The sequence below is a fragment of the Pseudorasbora parva genome, chromosome 17 (genome assembly GCF_024679245.1).
Source record: "Pseudorasbora parva isolate DD20220531a chromosome 17, ASM2467924v1, whole genome shotgun sequence".
Taxonomy (NCBI): domain Eukaryota; kingdom Metazoa; phylum Chordata; class Actinopteri; order Cypriniformes; family Gobionidae; genus Pseudorasbora; species Pseudorasbora parva.
This window is the reverse complement of record NC_090188.1, coordinates 37,692,652-37,716,082: the sequence shown is the minus strand read 5'-3', so window position 1 is coordinate 37,716,082 and position 23,431 is coordinate 37,692,652. Positions and strand designations below refer to the sequence as shown.

The window sequence follows — 23,431 nt, the reverse complement described above, 5'->3', positions numbered from 1 at the left end:
AAATTGTATAGACATGTATTTTCAAACAGCAGATATTTTGTTCTGAATTAATAGACTGGAAATATTCAGTTTTTGAAAATACAGATTCAAGATTTCAGATGAAGAAGAAATTCAGATCATCAAATTCAATATTCTAAAATTCAGATCATCAAATTCAATATTCTAAAATTCAGATCATCAAATTCAGTATTCTAAAATTCAGATCATCAAATTCAATATTCTAAAATTCAGATAATCAAATTCAGTATTCTAAAATTCAGATCATCAAATTCAATATTCTAAAATTCAGATCATCAAATTCAGTATTCTAAAATTCAGATAATCAAATTCAGTATTCTAAAATTCAGATAATCAAATTTAATATTCTAAAATTCAGATCATCAAATTCAGTATTCTAAAATTCAGATCATCAAATTCAGTATTCTAAAATTCAGATCATCAAATTCAGTATTCTAAAATTCAGATAATCAAATTCAGTATTCTAAAATTCAGATAATCAAATTCAGTATTCTAAAATTCAGATAATCAAATTCAGTATTCTAAAATTCAGATAATCAAATTCAATATTCTAAAATTCAGATCATCAAATTCAGTATTCTAAAATTCAGATCATACAGAAAGTAGGCCAGAGGTCATCATCAGGGAAGAGTAAAGGATGTCAGAAAAATCCAACAGAGCACCATCTGATCATTTCATTTTCTATTTGTAATGGAATAAAAAGAAGATCAAACAGCCCTTTTATACTTTTTTTGTTTATATTAGATTAATGCACGGAAGAAAAAAAATTTGGCTAGATTTCTCATTTTTTGTGTGGTTTACCGCACAATTAAATAAGGTCGGGTGCTGATTAATATTTTATATATCAGATCAACATTTTTTTCTGTGAAACGCATTAAGTTGCACTGAAAAGTTGCCTGATCTTGGACCTGCCCTGTGCAGTTTAATAAGCGGTAGTCTTCTACTGCTATAAGACTACTATTTTGTTGAACAGACCTGGGCTGAATCTGAAATCGCTCCCTATACCCTCAATACCTGCAAACTGACAAGTGGTGAAAAGGTGACATGTTTCTGAATGAAATACATTTAGGGGGCTCTCTGCGGCATTGCCTCCATGTAGTTTTTAATATGTAAACAAAGCATTTTGGTGCACTCTGAGTCTCTGACAAGAAAATAAAGGTAAAGGTAGCATTTGCTTCAAGTAAAAAACATTTACACTATAGCACTGGGCATTGTCACAAGTTTCAAAATTTGAGTACAGTGTATTGGGGGGATTTTTGCAGAAAAATTTCGGGGGAAATATGCAGATTTAATTAGGCCTATGTTAAAGCTGATAGAACACTGATGAGAATATTGCTTCAAAATCAATATATTTATACCACCAAAAATTATTTTGCAGAAATGACTGCTTCAATGCGGCGTGGCATGGAGGCAATCAGCCTGTGGCACTGCTGAGGTATTATGGAGGCCCAGGATGCTTCGATAGCGGCCTTAAGCTCATCCAGAGTGTTGGGTCTTGCGTCTCTCAACTTTCTCTTCACAATATCCCACAGATTCTCTATGGGGTTCAGGTCAGGAGAGTTGGCAGGCCAGTTGAGCACAGTAATACCATGGTCAGTAAACCATTTACCAGTGGTTTTGGCACTGTGAGCAGGTGCCAGGTCGTGCTGAAAAACCAAATCTTCATCTCCATAAAGCTTTACAGCAGATGGAAGCATGAAGTGCTCCAAAATCTCCTGATAGCTAGCTGCATTGACCCTGCCCTTGATAAAACACAGTGGACCAACACCAGCAGCTGACATGGCACCCCAGACCATCACTGACTGTGGGTACTTGACACTGGACTTCAGGCATTTTGGCATTTCCTTCTCCCCAGTCTTCCTCCAGACTCTGGCACCTTGACTTCCGAATGACATGCAAAATTTGAGCAACAGTCCAGTGCTGCATCTCTGTAGCCCAAAAGTGTCTTGACCCGGGGAATGCGGCACCTATAGCCCATTTCCTGCACACGCCTGTGCACAGTGGCACTGGATGTTTCTACTCCAGACTCAGTCCACTGCTTCCGCAGGTCCCCCAAGGTCTGGAATCGGTCCTTCTCCTCAATCTTCCTCAGGGTCCGGTCACCTCTTCTCGTTGTGCAGCGTTTTTTGCCACACTTTTTCCTTCCCACAGACTTCCCCCTGAGGTGCCTTGATTCAGCACTCTGGGAACAGCCTATTCGTTCAGAAATGTCTTTCTATATATAAAATAAATATTTAAAATACTGCATTAAAGGTCCCGTTCTTCGCGTGTTTTTGAAGCCTTGATTGTGTTTACAGTGTGCAATATAACATGAGGTCATGTTTCGCGTGTAAAAAAACATAGTATTTTTCACACAATTGACGTATCTGTACAGCGCTGTTTCCTCTGTCCTAAAAACGGCCTGATGATTTCCTTGTTCTATGAAGTCCCTCCTTCAGAAACACATAACGAGTTCTGATTGGGCCAGCGCTTTCCGTGTTGTGATTGGACAGCAGCTTAGCGCACTTTGTCCGGAAAGGTCCCGCCTCTTACCATAACGGGGAGATGCAAGCCCTGAATGCGCGCTCTTCTCCACGTGGGAGAGCAACAAGACCACGCCCCCTATGTGCGTGTTCTTGTGGGCGGAGGGTTAGTCAACAAACGGTTCTAGTGACGTCATTCCTGAAGGAAGTGCAGCGGTGTAGTCCAAACCGGCCGTTCGCTGTAGGCTTTGAAAGGGAACTTCTGTTAAATAAAATATCTCGCTTGGCATTGAACTTTGAGCTTTATAATTTTACAGGTATTAACAGCAACATTACACACTAACTAGAGTTTGAAAGATGGAATCGCGAAGAACAGGACCTTTAACATACAATTATATTGAAAGACGACTTCCCTTTTTGATCACTTCTTCCATCAGGGAGAGTGCATGCTTTTTTTGCATGGCTGAATGTTGGACTCACGAACAATAATCACGTTGTTTGCATCCGCCCAAACTGATTTGCCGAAAATGTAAATGCGAAAGGGAGTTAAAGGGATTCGCCGTTAGCGCGCTCATAGAGAACACCGGCAAAGGATTCTGCCGGGTCCTAAAGCCTTCAGGGAACGGTTATTCTCGGTGGGACGAATTAGGAAACATGCATTGTGAAGGGCGCTCTGGAAGATGTGCAAATGGGCGTACCGGTAAGCTAAAGTCACATTCTGGGCGCACGGAGAGGTGGCAGTACGCTCAAGCTATATTTGGAAGTGGCGGTACTGAGTACCGGCGCGTACCGGCCCACTTAAAGCACTGTCCAACGGCTCTTTTGCAAGTTCCGAAACATAATCTTAAAGCTGAGAGGCTTGAGCCATCGATTCTACTGCAGTTATTAAAGGTGCCCTAGAATGGAAAAATTTAATCAACCTTGCCATGGTGAAATAATAAGAGTTCAGTACATGGACATCACATACTGTGAGTCTCAAACACCATTGCCTCCTCCCTTCTTATGTAAATCTCGTGAATCCAAAACTCCACGGAAAAAAGTGCTTCTCAACATAAACCCAACCATGACGCAAGCGTTGGGGATCATTTATATGCACGCCCCCAACATTTGCATCTGTCCTAACATGTGCATTGTCAGCCAGAAATGGAGCAAATCATCAAAACAAGCGGCTCGCATGGACACACTTCATGTTCCAGGCTGTTCAGGAGACCTGAGGACTTTACATATCCTTCCCACATGGATGTCAACAGTCAACTGTCATGGTTGATGTTTATAATACGATTCCACAACAATTTAATTCAAGATCGTTCGTTTGTTCGGCCCTTTTCAAGCAAGCTTCGCTCAGCGTCTTAAACTGAAGAAAGTGTCAATTACAACTGTTTTTCCTGCAAGCAGTAAGTACTGATTTATCCACTTATTGACTGTTTAAACAATTTCTGATTAAATTGAAAGTTTCTTAGAGACAGCATTGTCTAGATAACGCAAGATGCTAGGAAAAGTAACAATAGGAAACACCAAGTACCATACAAAACTAAATAGTGTGTCTAATGACAAAGGGTAATATTATTTTGTGTTACAAAATACAACTGTAGATACTTTGCTTAGATCATTCATTCGATCCTTCTAGCAAATGTCACCTTTTCCACCATATAAGTTAAAATGACAGTCAGTTGACAAGATTTCATTTTATCAATCTCCATTTGAGATGTTCTGCTTAAAGTGTCATTCAGTCGGTCTGTGTTCTGTCAGGACCCACGAGCCGCTTCACTGAACTGCTGTGAGCTGCTGAAATGAGCCAATCAGAGCAGAGCTCAACATTAATATTCATGACTCTTCCAAATAAGGCAAAAACAGAGCATTACATCCTAGGGACAATTTATAGGGTTGTAAATGGACCTGTAAAACTGTATCTGGACAATTTTTGCCCTTAAATAAGCCACATACCCTCTATGTAGATATTAGAGAACAATTTAACATATTGTTTCAAATCATTCTAGGGTACCTTTAATGAAATTATGAGAGAGAGAGAGCTTGCGTGAGTTAGGCTACCTCTGTGCGTCTCTAAACAGTGCTGTTATTACCTCGCTAGTGAAAAAATGTCCTTTAAGTTGCTTTATGCAGTTTTTGTTTTGTCCTGTAATTTCCGTTATTACAGTTAACTATTCAAAGTGATATGGAACTGTAATGCGGTCAAGAGAGCTGCCTGGAACTACGTTTGCTGTGCGTTTTCCATAAAATAATTGAACACTTCAGAATGTTCATCAGGTTTTGGTATGGACAAAAAGTTATGATTATAACTTTTTTCTAGTATTACACCACATTGTGTGTGTATTTTAGCACCATTTGTTGTTTTTCTTGTGGTATGAGATAGAGCATTTGGACCGAGAAGCGCTGCCGCGTGACGTCACACTGTAAAATGTATTTGTTGGTTTTTGTTGGTTTAACTTAAAAAAGTAAGTAACCTGGTTGCCTTAAAATTTTGAGTTTATTGAAATTGAAAATTTGAGTTGATACAATGAAGGAAATTTGTTTTTATAAATAGAAACTCAAAATATTATCGTATCTGAACCACATAAAAAATTTGATAAATCATTAAAAAATTGCACTATTTGGCATGTTTCACTGCGTCATCACAAATAAAACACACAATTACCCAATATGCTTACAAAATCTTTTAATAATATTTTTTCATAAAGGTTGTCGAATCTCAAAAAATGTTCATTGTATTAACTCAAAATTTAAATTTCAATGAACAATTTTTTTTAAGGCAACTAGGTAACTTTTTTTCTAAATACTTTTTCTACAGTGAGACTTAACAAGCGAATTACAGGTTCATTCCACAATGAGGCGTTATATGGGCCTGTTGAGAATAAAAGCTGTTTTTGGTTCTGAAACTTACAGGATATTCTTAAAGCATGATGACCTATTATATGTCAAAAGATCAAGGACAATTTGCTTTCTCAGTTCATGAACCCTTTAAGATGTAAGATTCTCTCAAGTCTGTACTTGAACTTTAATGGTTGAGGATGAGACGAGATGTGTGGTACGAATGCATATTGAGAAACAGTCTTCTTTTTCTCAAGGGTTGCTCTGTAGGTGCTGAGGTGTGTTCTGAGTAATTTTGCTATGCAGCATCTCACCAAAGTCTCATTGAGATCCCTAAATAGGCTTTGGTCCCTCCTTCAGTGTAAGTGTGCAGGATTTGTTCTTGCCAGTTATGTCATTCTCCAGGCGGGAATCATATCTGATCATATCTTTAGAAATGTAATAGCACACAATGTGAAGTATCAAAATTGTAGCACAGATGGTGTGGGACCAGTATTTGCCAAAATGTAATACTTCAGGTTATTTGAAGTATTACAGCATGGCAGTTGTTAATAAATGTAAAAGAGGCTTAAATGTGAATCTAAAAGTGATTAAATTATTAAGAACACAGCAAAAAAATAAATAAAAAATTATCCAAATTACCTCCTCCTAATCACCTTCATGTTTTGCCAGCTATTACAAGAGTCTGTAGCAAAGCTTTGTAAATGACCGCAGTCAGTGTCAGGTAACATGCAGGTATTGGAAAACTATGCAGTTTCCCAGCAATTAAACATTATCTTTTAATTTTTTGCTTTATTGTGTTTTTCTATGCCATTAGCATATTCCCATGCCTGTCTGCGGCAGGTTGCCGCGCTGTGGTCAGCGCTGACATCTTTCAGCAATCTCAAGAGGCCCAGAAGCAGGCAGAAGGCATACATTTTACAGCTGTCCTCTCAATGACCACTTTCACAGGAAGCTCTTCCAGAAAGGAGAAACTATCTTACGGGTTGACTATGCCTGTGAATCTTCTCCTTTTACTGTATCAGCTCAGAAATGAAAAACTGAACATTTACTTCATTAATGTTGCTTGGGCATTGATTAGATGCACATTATTAAAATATTTTGTATCACATTCTCATTTGCTACAGGAAATTATTAGTTGTGTCAATGCCTGTTCTCCATTCAAAAGTGTGTGTAAGTAAGGTTTTTATTCAGCAAGGATGCATTAAACTGGGTAAACAGTAAAGAGGTTTACATTGTTACAAATTCTTTCTTTTTCAAATTAATGCTGTTCTTCTTAATTTTCTATTCTTCAATCTTGTTTATCCTGAAAAATGTACCATGGTATCCACACAAAAAAAAGTTTGTAGAAATGTCTGTTGAGCAGCAAATCATCATATTAGACTGATTTCTGAAGGGTCATGTGACACTGAAGACTGATAGCCTGGTTGCCAGCCGAACATAGCCCCGCCCACAATTTTTTTAGGACGGGCGGTTCGGTCTGGCCTTGCTCCATAGAGGAGTAATTATCCCAGAACAGAAACTGTTCGGACCAATGAAATCATCAGGGCGGGCTTTAGACGATGATGGACAGATGATGAACAGTAACGTAATCATCACGTCATCAAAGGGGCTTGGATTATATTTGTTCAAATCCTAAACGGAGAGCTTGTTTGTATCTGCATTCACCTTCACTATTTCTCTCAAAAATGATGATCATGTTGGGTAAGTACTCTGTGTATCATTAAATTATTAATTTTTTTTACAACACCGGTAAAGATCGTGTATTCCAGCCTGATTTCAGCGCGTGTGCAGACAGGGTTGCCAATTTTTACAACAAAACCCACCAACTACTAGCCCTAAACAAGAGCTTCTCAGGGGGTTCTCCGGGGGAAAAATGGCGTTTGGAGGGTAAAATGTGTGTTATTTTGGCAAGGTTGCCTGCTAAAATTCGCACTCTTGGGTCTATATATCACATAATAGTCGCTTCAACCCGCGGACATAGAAAACAACCCGCAGGGAAAAAAACATGGACTTGGCAACACAGTGCAGTTGAACTATGTTGACATTTGACAATGCATCGCTTCGTTGCTCTGATTGGTTGTAGGTCTGTCCAATTATCATCCCCATGCCCCCCTTTCATCCCCATGTCCATAATCACAGCCCAATGGAGCAGTTTCAGACTCATATTCTGACTAGAATTGAGTATGACCACGTCAGGCTAGAAGACTGGGGAATGATGCTGAAAATTCATCACAGGAATAAAAGTGCAAGTGCTATTCTCACTAGCTCCATCTAACAATGCCTGATTGGGCCAAACAAGATAACAAAGACGCACATATTTCAACGTCTTCAGTTGTGTAGTCAGTAAAGCATAACCTTTAAGGATCTTGGTTTTGACGTCATCGACACAGGTTCGAATCCGCCTTTTACCGAGCTCGCTCTTCTCCCTTATCCCATCGCATATCACAACGGAAAAGTTTTTGCTTTTAATAAAAATTAAGAAAATGGTATAAAACAAAGATAAAAGACCGAAATGTTAAATAATAATAAAAGCATTTATTTGGAGTCAGGGGTAGTTGTAGGGAGGGCTTTTGTTGTCCAATTAAGGTGGCATCCATTAAAAAAATTATTGCATTCTGTTAATGTACAACAGTACTGAGGTGCATAGTATGTATCTGTCAAATAATATATATAAATTGCATGTAATTCCTATTTATACATATTGCAAAGAACCGCTACTTTTACATGGTGTAATAGAATATTGATGCAGTCTCCAGAGGTCGCATTCGAAGGCTGCATACGTCATCAAGGATGTCTTATTTAAGAAAAGTAACCGTAATAAAACTCACTGTTCTTCCTTGTGAGGTGTAAAATACTGTCATTTATTTCTTTATTCGCAATCTAACTTTTACTTTTCTTAAGTGACGCCTCCATGATGTATGCAACCTTCAAACATGACCTCCGGAGGATGCAGCATATGTTTCTATTTTCACCTTAGTATGCTATTTCACTTAGTAAATCATCTCAGGTTACGTATGTAACCATGGTTCCCTGAGAGGGAACGAGACGCTGCGTCGAAACGCTAGGGGACGCCTCTGCGTACCATGTCATGAAGCACTTGTGTAATCAGTCCAATAGCGAGACAATACGTCACAGGCGGGTGACGTCATCGACCAGGAAGCTATAAAGCACACCTGGACCAAACAGTCACTAGCTTCTGGAAAAAGCCGAACAAGTCGATCACAGGCATGGCGGGAGTATGGCATAGCGACGCAGCGTCTCGTTCCCTCTCAGGGAACCATGGTTACATACGTAACCTGAGATGTTCCCTATCTCGAGGGAACTTCGAGCTGCGTCGAAACGCTAGGGGACCTCAATACCCACGCCGCCAGAGTCCCAAATGTCTGTATGTGTGAATCAACCCAGAAACACCCGGGACCCCGGTGTAAGGCTACATCTAGATTGTAAAACCTCACAAATGTATGCGGAGAGGACCACCCAGCTGCATCACATACCTCTGACAATGAAACTCCAGAAATAAGAGCCATAGAGGCAGCCATACTCCTAGTGGAGTGGGCGCGGACCCTCCTTGGTGAAGGATGTCCGGCCGACTCATAAGCGAGCGAAATAGCCTCGACTATCCACTTGCTAAGCGTCTGCTTTGAAGCCGGTTTTCCCTTGCTCGGGGACCCAAAAACACACAAACAACTGTTCTGAGTTTCGCCACAGGGCAGCTCTGTGGACATATGCATCTAGGGCCCTGACCGGACATAGCAGATTTAGCTTCTCTTGGTCTTGACTAGTGAACGGAGGCGGACAGAAAGCCTGCAGCATTACTGGTCCCGGCACATTAGTCGGGACCTTGGGAGCATATCATTCCCTCGGGAAGAGAAATGCTTTTACCATTCCTGGTGCAAACTCCAGACAAGAGGGTGCCACTGCCTAAGTAGGCACCCTCGAGCGTGCCGCAGGTCTGAGCCTCAAAGTACCACGAAGGAAACGCATGACCCAAGGGTGTTTCCTCAATGATGCATTATCTAATGGAATATGATAAGCAGATATCGCCGACACATATACTTTCAGTGTCGACGTAGATAACCCTGCAGAGAATTTTTCTTGTAGGAACTCAAGAACTGAACCGAACGGGCAGTTAACAGGGTCCAAAGCCTGGTGCGTACACCAGGCGACAAAAACTCTCCATTTGAGTGCGTAAAGTCTCCTTATGGATGGTGCTCTGGAGTGCAACATGGTCTCTATCACCTCAGTAGATAGACCCGTGTTTATGAACTGGGCCCCCTCAGGGGCCAAGCCCACCGTTTCCACAGTTCCGGGCGCGGGTGCAGTACTGACCCCCCGGCCTGCGAAAGAAGATCTCTCCTGACTGGGATTTCCCAGGGAGAACCTTCTAGGAGAGACATAATGTCGGCGAGCCATACTTGGCCCGGCCAGAGCGGGGCTACCAATAAAAGCTGAACCCCGTCCCGGCGGACGCTCTCCAGCACTCCTGGGAGCAATGCCAGAGGGGGGAAGGCTGCGGGGCTGGATGCGTGAGGGAGAAATATGCTGGACAGTGTGTCGTCTCTCCAGACGCAAACAGATCCACCTGGGCTCGCCCAAAGCGGATCCACAGCTCCTCCACCACCTCGGGTGGAGTCTCCATTCTCCCGACATCACTCCCTGCCTCGACAGGGAGTCTGCCGCTACATTCAGGACCCCCGGGATGTACATCGCCCTGAGTGAGAGCATCTTGCCTTGGGCCAATGTTAGCATATGATGCGTCAGCTTCCACACCCGACGCGATCACAATTTTTTAGGTCTATTGTGACACACCAGTCCTCGGACCTGACGTGACACACGATCTGTTTTATCGTGAGCATTTTGTTTAGCTGATGCAGATCTAAAAATAAGCCTTAACCCTCCATCCTTCTTTGGAACTATGAAGTACCGGCTGTAAAAGCCCGACTCTCTGCAGAGGGGAGGGACCCGTGTATAGCCTCTTTTCGCAGAAGAGTCTGTACCTCTCGTTCCATGACCAGAGGCTGCTCGGGGGTTACTACCGTAGGAGTAACCCTGCTGAACACGGGTGGGTGTGACCCGAACCCTTTTTATAATGTGAGCAGGACCCATTCTGAGATATTCGGCAGAAGTTTCCACGCTGCCAGAAAATCTACTAAGGGAACCAGCCTTTTGAGGCTGGTCTCTGGATTTTCCTGGGTGGTCAGCCCGGTGTCCTGTAACGGATAACCGGCAGGTAGCAACCGAACTGACCACCCCGGGGCCCTCACGAGAGGGCGCGAACACCCCAAACCGCTACGTTTCCGGGCGGACAAGGAGATATATGTTCGCCGGGGACCGCCGCGCCCTGAAGCACCAACGGTGGCAGGGTTGGCAGACCGGAACCCCCCCACCCCCCCCCACCCCCCGATGGCACCGGGAACGAGCGGGCGCCTCGGCGAGCCGCACTCTCCCGGAGGGGACTGAGCGCGTCGCCCGGACCCCCGATCTCTCTGCGGGGGGGCCCCGAGCGGCCACGCTCTCTCTTTGTTTTGCTCGGTGTAGGTTTGAGAAAGGATGTACTCGGCTGAGGCTGCCCCGCCCGACAGCCCCAGAGGGACATTTTGATTTATTTATTTATTATATATATATATATATATTTTATATTTCACATCTCAATATCAATATCCCCCAGCAGGTCTGCTTGCTTTATATGCTTGCAGGGCAACCGCCGTATACAAACCGGCGGCCGCCTGATCTGCTGCCGAATATGCCCTACCCCCAAAGCCGGATTTTTTTTTTTTTTTTTTTTTACCGGCTTGTTGTGGGGAGCTGTGGGGCTGTGTAACGATGCGGACTCGTGGGAGAGATAGCTCGCAAGCGTCTCTTCCCCGCGAGACATCGTCGCCCTTTCTGAATGATAGATGTAGACCCATAATCTACGCGATGCCTCGGCAAACACGCGATCTGAGCCACTAGACTCAACCCCGTAATCTACACGCTGCCTCGGCAAGCGCGAGATCCGCGATCGAGTCATAGAATCTATATTGTAGACCCGTGATCTACGCGCTGCCTCGGCAAACGCGAGATCCGAGCCACTAGATTCAGCCCCTCGTAATCTCAAACATGCTGTCTGCTCGCCATTATATTGTTCTTTCTCTTTCTTATTTTATTTATATATTTATTTATTTTTTGGCGAACTTCTTGACACTCGGCCGGCCAGTCTAAACTTAACCTGGACACAGCGCGAGTTACACCAATAGCACCTCTTTTTATGAGTGTGTGTGTGTCGTTTTCTTTTGGCAGATCATCATCAGCGCTAACAACATCCAGTTCCTCGGAGCTGGAGTGCTGCTGCGTTTGTGCCTCAGCGCGAGCGGAAGAAAACCGCAGAGCGTGCTTCCAACTCGCTAACTGAGGCATGAGATCCAGCGAGTAAAGGCAGAGATAGGGGATCACCCGTCTCTAACCCCGCCACTAGATCCAACTGCGATCCCCAGGACGCGAGCCTTCGCTGCGCCTCGGCAACAGCGGGACCCGAGCCCTGAGGACCGCGAGCCAAAGCACTCTCCTCGAAGAGTGCCCGGCGTGATCTTAATATGCGCATTGGGAGTCTCTCGCAATGCTCGCAGCCGACCCCCTCGAGAGCTGACTGGGCATGCTCGAGCCCCAAACACATCACACATTAGGACGTGTGTATCCCCACCCGTGATGTAACGTGGGCAGGGAGGAACACAACACTTATACTGACTTGCCATATTTCTTTCTTTCTGTATTTTTTTTTGAACACACACACAATAAATGGACATACAATTCACACAGAGCGCTTGTGAAGACACAGAAGCTAGTGACTGTTTGGTCCAGGTGTGCTTTATAGCTTCCTGGTCGATGACGTCACCCGCCTGTGACGTATCGTCTCGCTATTGGACTGATTACACAAGTGCTTCATGACATGGTACGCAGAGGCGTCCCCTAGCGTTTCGACGCAGCTCGAAGTTCCCTCGAGATAGGGAAATAACAGCTATCTGCTCTTAGTATAAATAGCAATTATCGAAAATATGCTATTTTCACTAAGGGTAAATAGAATCTAGTTGCTATTAACACTTGGCGTGAATAGCTGCTGCCTTCATTTAAATACTCTCCTCCCATACATTTTGCATCTTAAAGGGAAACTCCTACAAATGCACAATTATGTCATCTCCAAAAATAACTGTACCCACACGTTTTTCAGCGCTACTTTTTCACTGCGTGTCAATAGTCAATCCTGACAGTAGTTTTTTAACGCCAAAAGAGGGTTTGCGCAGGATCCAGCTGTTAAATCTACACTGTGTAACTTTTTTAGTTTATTCTTAGCTAAAAACACTTAGTTCTTTCAAAAATATGTCCTCATTTACATTTACTTCTTTCAAGTAATAAAGTATTCTCGTAAGTTTATAATATGCCATTGAAAATACATACGGGTGAGGGGTTCGAATGCCGGTCGCCATGTTGCCCCTCCTTCTTGAAAGTACATTAACCAAAGAGGGAAGTAAATTCAAGCTTCGCTTTTCGCATTTTAACACTCGATAGCACCGTGTCGAATGCGAAGAGGGGGATTGCCGTGTTAATCTTGGACTTATTAGGCCACCGTAGGAGTTGTAAATATCTCTATTATGATATTTAGGGCATAGTGTTGCTAATTTTTTTTTTGTCGGTTTTTTGACATAAAACTTTGTGAAATGTTTTCAGTGTGTATATGCCAGTACCTTTTGAACATTTCCAGCACATTTGTACAATAACTTGATCATTTTGGTCACTACAATCATGATGTCATATCGATTGTCATATTGTTTCATCTCTTTCTTACATGCTCTCATTTTTTGCTAGTCTGACACCCATCAGTTCGAGATCATCCAGGCAAAAGGAAATGCACATTTGAGCATGACTAGAGTCATTTTTATTTTGTTCCTACCTCATGATGCAGTTGGTCAGACGTAGCTGAATAATGATCGGCTGCTAAATGTGAGGGCAATTTCAATACGACCCGATTAGCATCATCTGATTACTGTGGGCCGAACAACTGTGTGATGGATGTTGGCAAAGATGAAAGACACAAGCCTACAGGCAGACAGTTCAGCTTTTCTCCGTATGAAATTACAACCATTGTGTAATAAATCAAGATAATAGATGGCAAAATATCTCTGAGCGGTCAGGTAGGAGCATCTGTAAGTGAGCAGGGAAGGAAAACAACGTGGCAGCGGGGTGTTGAGATGTAAATGAATTCATCAGAAATATCTCTCCTAAATCTTGGCAACATTTCCTGGACTTCAAAGGCTGCGAGCCCCCGCAGGAGAGCTCTGAGTCATGCGGCACTTATTATTTATGCACTTTACCAGATCTGTCAGTCAGCTGTTGGAAAAGGGCCAATTAATAATTTCTCTGTTTTCTTTCTCTCTGCATCTCTCTTTTGCGATCATAGCTCGTTCACACTGCAAACCTTTCCAAAACATGTCAACATGTGCTATTTTTTGTCTTTGTTCTCCCTCCCTCATGCAGACTAACAAAGCGGTGACTAAAGGGGACTTTCATCACGCCAGCTCCAGCTCCAGACGCGCGCTCTTCCTCGCCGTACTGTCCATCACCATCGGGACGGGCATCTACGTGGGAGTGGCTGTGGCCCTTATCGCATACCTCTCCAAAAACAATCACTTGTAGCCTTCTCATGCTCAAACCACTCTTTCTTTCAGCAGTCAGAAAAATACTGGTTTACTTTGGGATCAGCTTTTTGAGAAAACGCCTAAGGGTCACAGTATAGGACTCACCAGCAATGTGTTCCTCTCCTGCACTTTTAAAAGTCACGTTCCCATTTCATGTGGAACAAAACTGTTTGTGTAAGTGTCCTGATCACTTTTCTGCATTTTCATGTGACCGTGCCACCATTTTTTTTGGTTGTTGTTGTTGTTGCGCTCAACGTATGTGCAAGTGCAAATCTAATGCTACATATAAGGGATTTTGGCCACATTAAAGTCAATGTGAAATCAAAAGGGACCTGATTTACTTAAGTAAATACTTGATTTACTAAATGCACGTTCCTGCTCATATTGTGCACATTTTTCCAAAGAAATCATTCATCAAAATGTTATCAGTTGTTCTGCCACTGAAACAACTTTACTTTTTGTCAGATAGCATTGGATAACGGATGGCCGGTCCAATAAATTCCAACTAGATGAAATATGGGCGGTTGCACCAGCTGTGCCCAAGTTACAACTTTGTCTAATTGCAACTTACACACTAATAAATATATTTTGTTGCACCATTAAATTTAGTTAAAACATTACTACATTTGAACTAAATACTCATGGAAGCCTCCAACAAGGAGAAACAGTCGGAATGAAACAGCAGATTGATTGAATTGCAGCAGATGCACACCAGGCCAAACGCAGAGAGCAATCTGAGGATTGCAATGGAAATGGTTTCTTTCGGGTGAATCCCAAAAGGCCTTTCATCCCACAGCATGCTCATTCCACCCAGTTGCGTTCATGGATGAGTAAGGTGGTTCACCTCATGGTGAATTAAATTTCTCATTCGGGGCTAGCGAAGAGGATGAACTGTTGATCGCAGCATTGAAAAGTAGGCTTTTCCCTTCGGAAGCGGTTGACTCGCCTAAGCCACCACCATCTGGTTTGATGGTGCAGGTTAAGACTGATGCTCAGTTGGCTGCTGTGCTTGCCCGAGCCACATGTTGGCCTTAAAGGGTTACTTCAGCGATTAGCATATGGCTTTCTATCAGTAGAAACCCTGAAGTATATTTGAATGCCCCACGGTGTAATCTGACTCCTGCAGCGTTAGTGCTGTGAGACTCCCTCAGCGGCTAAATCACATTATATTGAACAGACACGTTCAGTTTTTAATTGTAGTGTCTGTTCTCTAACTGAACTGATTTTATGAAGATGAACGCTGTGGTGGGAAAGTGATTCAGTAGCGGTGGCTTTGGGAGTGTCCTCACATGGCAGCGAAGCATTCTGGGAATTGTTGTCTTTCATCCCCATGAGACAAATTTTGTCTTTTCTGTCTAGAAAGCACCACATTCAAAAATGATTACACATTTCTACTACATTAATGGCCCAGTTTAAATACAGATTCATCTTCCCAGCGCTGAAGTACCCCTTTAAGTGGAATCCTCCACCCTGTCCTGAGCTTTCGCGGTTGGATAATTGGTTTCTGGGCTCCCAGTGCAAGTCCTGGAAATGCACCAGGAACTCACAAAAACGTGGAAGGCACCTTTCACCGCCAGAACACACTTCGCAGGTTCTTCCGCCATCAATACACTCAATGGCGGGCAGGCCAGGGGGTACTCGGTGGTCCCACCGGTTGAGTGTGTGAAACCAAGTTTATTTATATAGCGCTTTTATAATGACGATTGTTTCAGAGCAGCTTCACAGTGTCAAACAGGACAATATTGCAACAAACTTTGATTTGGCTGTACAGTCGTTCTGGAGAAAACAGTGATGTTATCAGCTTATTTTAATCTATCATATAGCGACAATGTTGGCAGATCTGTATTATAGTTTATAGAATTAAATAAGACCTAATTAATTAATTTTATTTGTATATTTAGTTGAATAACTTGGATAATATTTTTAGTGTCCCCAACTGAAAAAAACAAAACTCGATCAGGGCATAATGGAGAAAAAATAAACCTTGGGAGAAACCAGACTCAGTTGGGGTGCCAGTTCTCCTCTGGCCTATTAACACACCGTGTATGATTAATCCAAACATCTAAAAAAATTCAAATAAGAAGTGTTTACTAGACAAGCAAGGTAATTGTCTTTTTTGGGGAAAAAATACTAAAAAATTAAGAGAGTTTTTGCTTAAAATAAGATAAATAATCTGCCAATGAGGTAAGCAAAATAATCTTAATTTAAACAGAAAACAAGATTATTTTTCTTGCCCCACTGGCAGATTATTTATCTTATTTTAAGCAAAAACTCTTTAGTTTTGAGTTATTTTTTCCTAAAACAAGACAATAATTTTTACTTGTCTATTAAATGTTTCTTAACGTAAGAATTTTTTTGATATTTTGACTAGAAACAAGACAAATATCATAAGTGAGAAAAACATTTTTTGCAGTGCAGTTCCATCAAGCCAAGGCATTGAAAGAACTACAGGAGGGCAGTGCTGACCCAAGGCTTATGCAGGACCTGCGCTCAGCCACAAAGGTCAGGCTGGAGATGAATGAATAAATGAATGAGGCATTTATATAGCGCTTTCATATATACTACTATACTACTATACACCCAAAGCGCTTTACACTCATGTCAGGGGTCTCTCCTCAACCACCACCAGTGTGCCGCTCCACTGGGATGATGTGACGGCAGCCACAGTACAGTGGCACCAGTGCGCTCACCACACACCAGCGATAGGTGGAGAGGTGAGAGGGGGATAGAGCCAATTCAGTGGATGGGGATTATAGGAGGCCATGATTAGTAAGGGCCAATGGAGGGAATTTAGCCAGGACACCGGGGTTACACCCCTACTCTTTTACGAGAAGTGCCATGGGATTTTTGAGGACCACAGGGAGTCAGGACCTCAGTTTATCGTCTCATCCGAAGGACAGTGCTCTTTCACAGTATAGTGAGTCGGGCGATGTCAACCCAGGAGTGCCATCTATGGCTAAACCTTGTAGCGATGCGAGATGCAGAGAAAGTGTGCTGTCTTGACACTCCCATCTCCCGGGGGCCTTCTTTGACAATATTGTTGAGGTCTTCTCACAACAGTTATCAGCAGTGAAGATGCAGATGGAGACAATCAGACACATTCTTCCCCAGCACAACAAGGTCCTGCCCATCTATTAGCTAGTGAACTTGCAAGTGCTCTCTCGGGCTAGAGGCAGGCACAGCCTTATCTCTGTAGTGTCCAGTGCACGGCCTGCACATTTACTGGATTTGGACCACGCTTTAGACGCTCTAAGCCTGTTTCGAGGGACAGATAAAAGGGAAGGCTGTCTCCAAATAGAGGATCACCCAATGGATTATGGATGCCATTTCTTAGGCATACCAAGCCCAGGGCATGCCGTACCCCTGGAATGTGAGCACACTCCACTAGGGGTGTTGCTTTCCCCGGGCTCTAGTCAATGACGCTTCCCTGACAGATTTCTGTGGAGCACCGATGGTGGGCTACACCCAATACTTTCACAAGATTTTATAATCTCAGCGTGGAGCTGGTTTTATCCTGAATTTTACTGGGTATGAACAGGTATTTTTCGGGCAACCTGCTGGGTGTATCGCTTCCCCTTCTCTGAGGTGATGTTTGCTTTTTTTGTTCATGTGGGCTTAGTGCTCCACATGTGCTGATTCTTTATTGGTAATATAAAGTTACCAATAAAGTTTCCCTTTCTGCAATTTACCTAGGGCTTGGGGAGGTTACACTGCAAAAAAATGCATTTCTTGCTGAGTATTTTTGTCTTGTTTCTAGTCTAAATATCTAAAAATTCTTACATTAAGAAACATTTACAAGACAAGCAAAAATGATTGTCTTGTTTTGGGAAAAACTAACTCAAAATTAAGAGAGTTTTTGCTTAAAATAAGCGAAATAATCTGTCAGTGGGGTAAGTAAAATAATGTTGTTTTAAGATTATTTTTCTTAAGCAAAAACTCTCTTAATTTTGAGTTCTTTCCCCCCAAAAACAAGACAATTACTTTTGCTTGTCTAGTAAACACTTCTTGTTTTAAGAATTTGTAGATGTTTGGATTAGAAACAAGACAAATTTACTAAGTAAAAAAAGCATTTTTTGCAGTGTGTGATGTGGCCTGAGTGCACTTTTGCTAGGGCAGTCGTCCAATATTGCACAGCCAAACCTTGTAACTGTTCAGCTAGTTGTGGTGTTTAGCTTAGGTACGAGTGTCATGAAACAATGTCGAGTGGGTGACAGATAGGGAATGTCTTAGTTACTATTGTAAACTCTGTTCTACCTGCACTGAACAACCTGCTGAAACGGCCATGATGCTGTCTTGGCTCCTCAGCACAAACCTAAATGAGTGGAGCAAGCCATCTCCTTTTATACCCCTGTGTCCAGACATGCAAACTCCACTCACCAATTCTGAAGTGTCAGGGGTGTTTGGGGCTCCCAAGTGCAACCCCTAGTGTCAGTAAATCGACACAATGTCCTACGACGTTTCTTAGCCTCTAGTGTTGACTTTACATTCCAAGATCTTACAAACGGCTGGTGCAACCCTACTCACTTGCTGGATATTGTTTCACTCGGAAATCAGATTATAGAAATAAAATGGGCTGTGAACAGCATTTCATCTTGACTTTAATATTGGTTTGTAACAAACACAATATTTGGTATACATATCTAACCTGTCAAAAGATCAGAAGAAGATCTGAACTAGAATCTGAACAATCAATGACTTTTCTTGAATGTTTTTTGGATTACGTGAAGCATCTATTTGAAGTGCCACAGTGCTTTCTTAAGAATTGTGACACACGAAGGGGCATTTTCTCTTTTGATATTACAGAAACAATGAACATAAAGCCATATAGATGGGTTGCTCAAGCCTGCGTGTGGACTTTTTTTCCCAGAATGTATGGGTGAAGTCATTCTTGTGGGGCTGTAACATTCACTATTATCTACTCTGTAATTAAATCCTAAGGCTTTCAGTTTATACATGCCAGTCTATAAAGCTGTAAATGCCTCCGCTGTCAAATTTTCTCCCATACTTTGGGAAACACCTCTTGCCAGCAAGCTCATGCTAATTAAATGTGGTCTTTTCATTCAAACATGGTGCCGGTGTGTTCATCTGATTTGGACAATGTCTTTTAATGTTATGCTAATGCCTTTTGTCTTTATAATGAAGTGTTATAAAAAGTGAAGGTTCACAGACCGACAAAATGTTGTCTAATTTTCCAAATATTAATCGAGAAGTGCATATTTTAGAAGTTCATGCTGTGTATTAAACTATCAGCCCTCATTCACAAATGTGACCCTGGAGCACAAAACCATAAGTCGCACGGGGTTTATTTGTGACATAAGGAAACAGCAACACATTGTATGGGTCAAAATTATCAATTTTTCTTTTATGGCAAAAATCATTAAGGATATTAAGTAAAGATCATGTCCCATATATATATATATTTTGTAACTTGCCCATCGTAAATATACAAAATGTATTCTTAATAACAACTTAATTTGGACAACTTAATCAATATTTTTTTGCACCCTCAAATTCCAGATTTTCAAATAGTTGTATCTCAGCCAAATATTGTCCTATCCTAACTAACCATACCCCAAAGCAAAGCTTATTTATACAGCTTTTAGATTATGTATAAATGTATAATGTATTATGTATAAATCCCTAAAAATCTATCCCCAAAAATGGAACCTTATGATTGGTTTTGTGGTCCAGCGTCACAAATGTGTTCACGAAACGCCAATAAAACCCAATTGCACACTGCATTTGCTCCGACAATGCAAACCTACCTAACATTAATTCTGTTATGTATTAGTAATAGTTCCTTGACAACAAGAAACGACCCATCAGAACCTCATTTGACATTGTGGACAACATTTTATAATTTTTGGTTCTGATTATTGACATCGGATTGGAATGGCAAAAAAACAGTTATGTTAATACAACTGTCCATTTATGTTAAAGTAAGGTTATATTTAAGATTATGTTATGATTGTTATATTAAATTTAACTTAAGATATGGATAAAAGTTACTTTTTTTTGTATTATCAGTGTTTTCATTGAAAAAATAATGAGCAAAACAACCACTTTCAGCCTCAGCAGATGGTCTATAGTCAAATATTGTAATAGAAAACACAATTTGAGGTTGATTCAAATCATTTCTAGTAAACTCGTCCTTTAAAGGTAGACAACTAGACCTAACCTGTTGTCTATCCTGATGTTTTCATTTCACATTTCCCATGGGCTGGCTGAAAAACGAATCCCCTGTGCATATTTCATAAAAGAAGATGTATCTCCACAGTTTGCCAGAGATATTAGCTGAGCTGATTCATGCATTTTACATGCAGATTAGGATGCCTGAGGTTATGATCTCAAATTGTATATAGTTGGTATAAACAAAAGTAGTCAGCTTGTGAAACACTGCTACCTAATAAAGGGAAGAGTCATGTTGTCTGAACAGGATGCCCGTCTAGATTAACCCCATGAAGCATGACATAAAACATATGCTTTGTAATACAATAATGATGAGAGATTAACAAATAAACATCATCTTGAAATATTACTAACAATATAAAATGGTAGGCCTATTAAAATCATTAAGGATTTTACAAGACACATTTACAGTACCACAAACTGAAGGGGGACATTTTTTAGAATTACACTATAAGGCATTTTACTTGAGAGTAAATTGTGTTCATCGGGTTTTCAGCAGTTTTGATCATGTTGATAATTTAGAGGCCTCATGAATTTGTGTAACAAATATGATACAGTGGGGTTCATGGGGTTAATAAAGATCTTAGCATTAACTACTAACCTTGGACTGAAAGACAAGAGAGAGAGAGCTAAAGGGGGTCGGTGGGTTTATGTAATAATTCAACGCCAGTGTTTGTAATTGAATTAATCCTTAAACTGGGAGGTAAAAGAGTCAATAAATCAGTGTGGTCTTTGCATGGTAAACATGGGGTTTTTGTGGTCCTAGTTCATAGTTGTAAGAGCATTTATTGCTTGATTCATTTGAAGGGCTGACTCAAAATCATATGTTACTACGATGTGAGTCATTCATTGGGAAGTTTACATCTGCCGTTTTCCACCAGCGGAGGAGGAAAGCATACAGGCTTATAACTCAAGTAAACGTAATTACGACTATGTGCAACACTGCCAATGACCAGTTCAGCATCTGGTATAAAATCTGCTTCAAATAATTGATTCTAAGTGCATTAAATGTCAGAAGGGAAGTATTAAAATGCTCTGTAGTGACAGTGAAATGTTTTAAAAAGTCTTTTGTAACATTATGAATGTTTTTTTTGTTATTTTTGATCACTTAGATTTTTCTTTGGTAGTTTTTTCTTACCCCAAACTGATAAAAATAAGAAATGTTTCAGCATATTCGAATGATTTCTGAAGGATCGTGTGACACTAAAGACTGGAATTAATTCAACTTTGCATCACAAAAAGACAATGCATTTGAAAATATATTCAAAAAGAAAACAGTTATTTCACATTGTGATAGCATTTTAGTATTGACAGTATTAGTGTTTTTAATGTTTTAATTGCATAAATGCAGCCTTGATGAGCGTAAGAGACTTTCAGAGGTAGATAAGGCACAATTTCAGACTGATGTTAAAGGGTACAGATGGATGTTTTTGCACATTTTGTCCGCACCTTCCTGTGTTTTTCATCCATCATTCGAAGTGAAACGACAAATGTTGTTCCTGTAAAAACACGGTGCTCCCCTCGAAGCACAATCCACTGCATTTGTACTGCTACTCTTACTATTCTGCTAAAAGGGTTAAATGGCATCTGGGCGTAAGAGAGCAATTAGCCTAATGCACAGTTGTTCCATGTTTACGATCATTTGCTGAGATGTGATCTCAAGAGCTTTAATAATGTTAGAGGTTTGTATGTGTATTTATGGGGTTTAGTTAAATCTCTCTTCCACCACAACCCAAATAATTAGGTTGCAACATAATACCTGTTGTGGGCCATGCCTTGGGGTGGATGCAGATTTGTAAACACTATGGACTTATAATTCACAGATTGAAATCACTTGTGGCCTAATAAGACTGTCCAATGCCACAATGAATTTATTTTTCAAAATGAGCACCTGAACATTGGAAAAACACAGATTTCACCTGAGGGTATTACTGGAGAAAATAAGTCATGTTCTCCTTGGTTTATGTGAGGGGCATATCAATGAAGCTGGTCAAATATATGGACCTTCCCCAGAGCACAGATTCCAGGACGTTCTTTACCACATTGTCTGCTCTAGAAATAACAGGACACATACAATTTAAAGTATATAGCTATGATGTCTATCATATAGCCAAGATTTATTTGGAATATTGGGTCACAATTTATTTTAAGGTGTCACTGTTACTTAAGTACTGAGTAATATTAATTAACGTGTACTTCGGGTTAGGATTAGGTTTGCAGCATCTAAGTATGTGTAATTTACTGTTAAAAGTGCACTTGTCACTATTATGTTTTGTTTAGTTCATGGACTTCGAGTTTGTTTTCATGACGTGTTTCTTCATGTGCCACTCATCTGTCTCCTTGCTTAGCATCATTATTAGTTCATATGTTTCAGCAGTGTGTATTAATACTCCTTGTTTGTGTTGACTATTTAAATTGTTCCTTCTGCTGCACTCCTTGTCCAGCCACCATTATACGAACGTGTTTGCAAGTACCTTTTGGGACTTGTTGCTTATTTACCGAATCCCCCAGAGTTAGATAAGTCTACACACACCGTTCTCATCTCTGTGTGTGTCATAACTCTGTCTGACGCACCCACCGCTAGCCTAGCTTAGCACAAAGACTGAAGGTAAACGGGCCCAACTAGCCTACTGCTCAATAAATGACAAAATAACACCAACATTTTCCTATTTACATGTTGTGATGTGTAGTTACATGGTGCACTACACTGTATACTAAAAGTATATTCAAATGATTGTGCTTTCCCCCCTCATATCCCCCTGAGAAAAGAGATTTATGTATTTTATTTCTGGAAAAATTCCTCCCATCATGCAAATATTGTCAATTTGCACCATCGGAGGAATTGTTGGCCAGAGGATAAAGACTACAGCCAGCAGAGGGAGCCATTTCTGCATGTTTTCAACTCGTGCGTGGGGGATGGAGATCACACTCGCAGCTCAGCTCGCAGCTACAGCCTCAGGCATTCGTTTTTAAACGGTGCGGCCAACAGAGCAAAGTAAGTCTTTCAACTTCTCAAAAAAATTCCTATGAAAGTTAAGCTTTCAAAGGCATGAAAACGCAGCAGACTGAACACGCGCTGTGAATCTATGCCGCGGACGAGTTTAACTCAGCTCTCATCACGAGCTCATCCATGACTGTCAATATATCTGACTTCTGCAGCGTTTTGAGCTGTGAGACTTCCTCAGTGGCTAAATCACATATTGAACATACACGTTCAGTTTTTAATTGTAGTGTCTGTTCTCTAACTGAACTGATTTTATGAAG

General features: G+C 41.3%; 2 protein-coding genes across 2 annotated transcripts in view; both read left to right on the top strand.

The window, feature by feature from the left end:
• The window catches only part of LOC137045729 (synapse differentiation-inducing gene protein 1), a 73,623-nt gene extending 57,517 nt beyond the window's left edge, over positions 1-16,106 (top strand). The window contains exon 4 of the mRNA XM_067422616.1: positions 13,818-16,106. Coding sequence (XP_067278717.1) covers positions 13,818-13,976 — 159 coding nt within the window. The 3' untranslated portion in view covers positions 13,977-16,106. The remainder of the gene's footprint in view (positions 1-13,817) is intronic.
• si:zfos-1056e6.1 (uncharacterized protein LOC107988029 homolog) overlaps positions 1-23,431 on the top strand; it is a 249,763-nt gene that overhangs the window by 122,739 nt on the left and 103,593 nt on the right. The window lies entirely within an intron of this gene.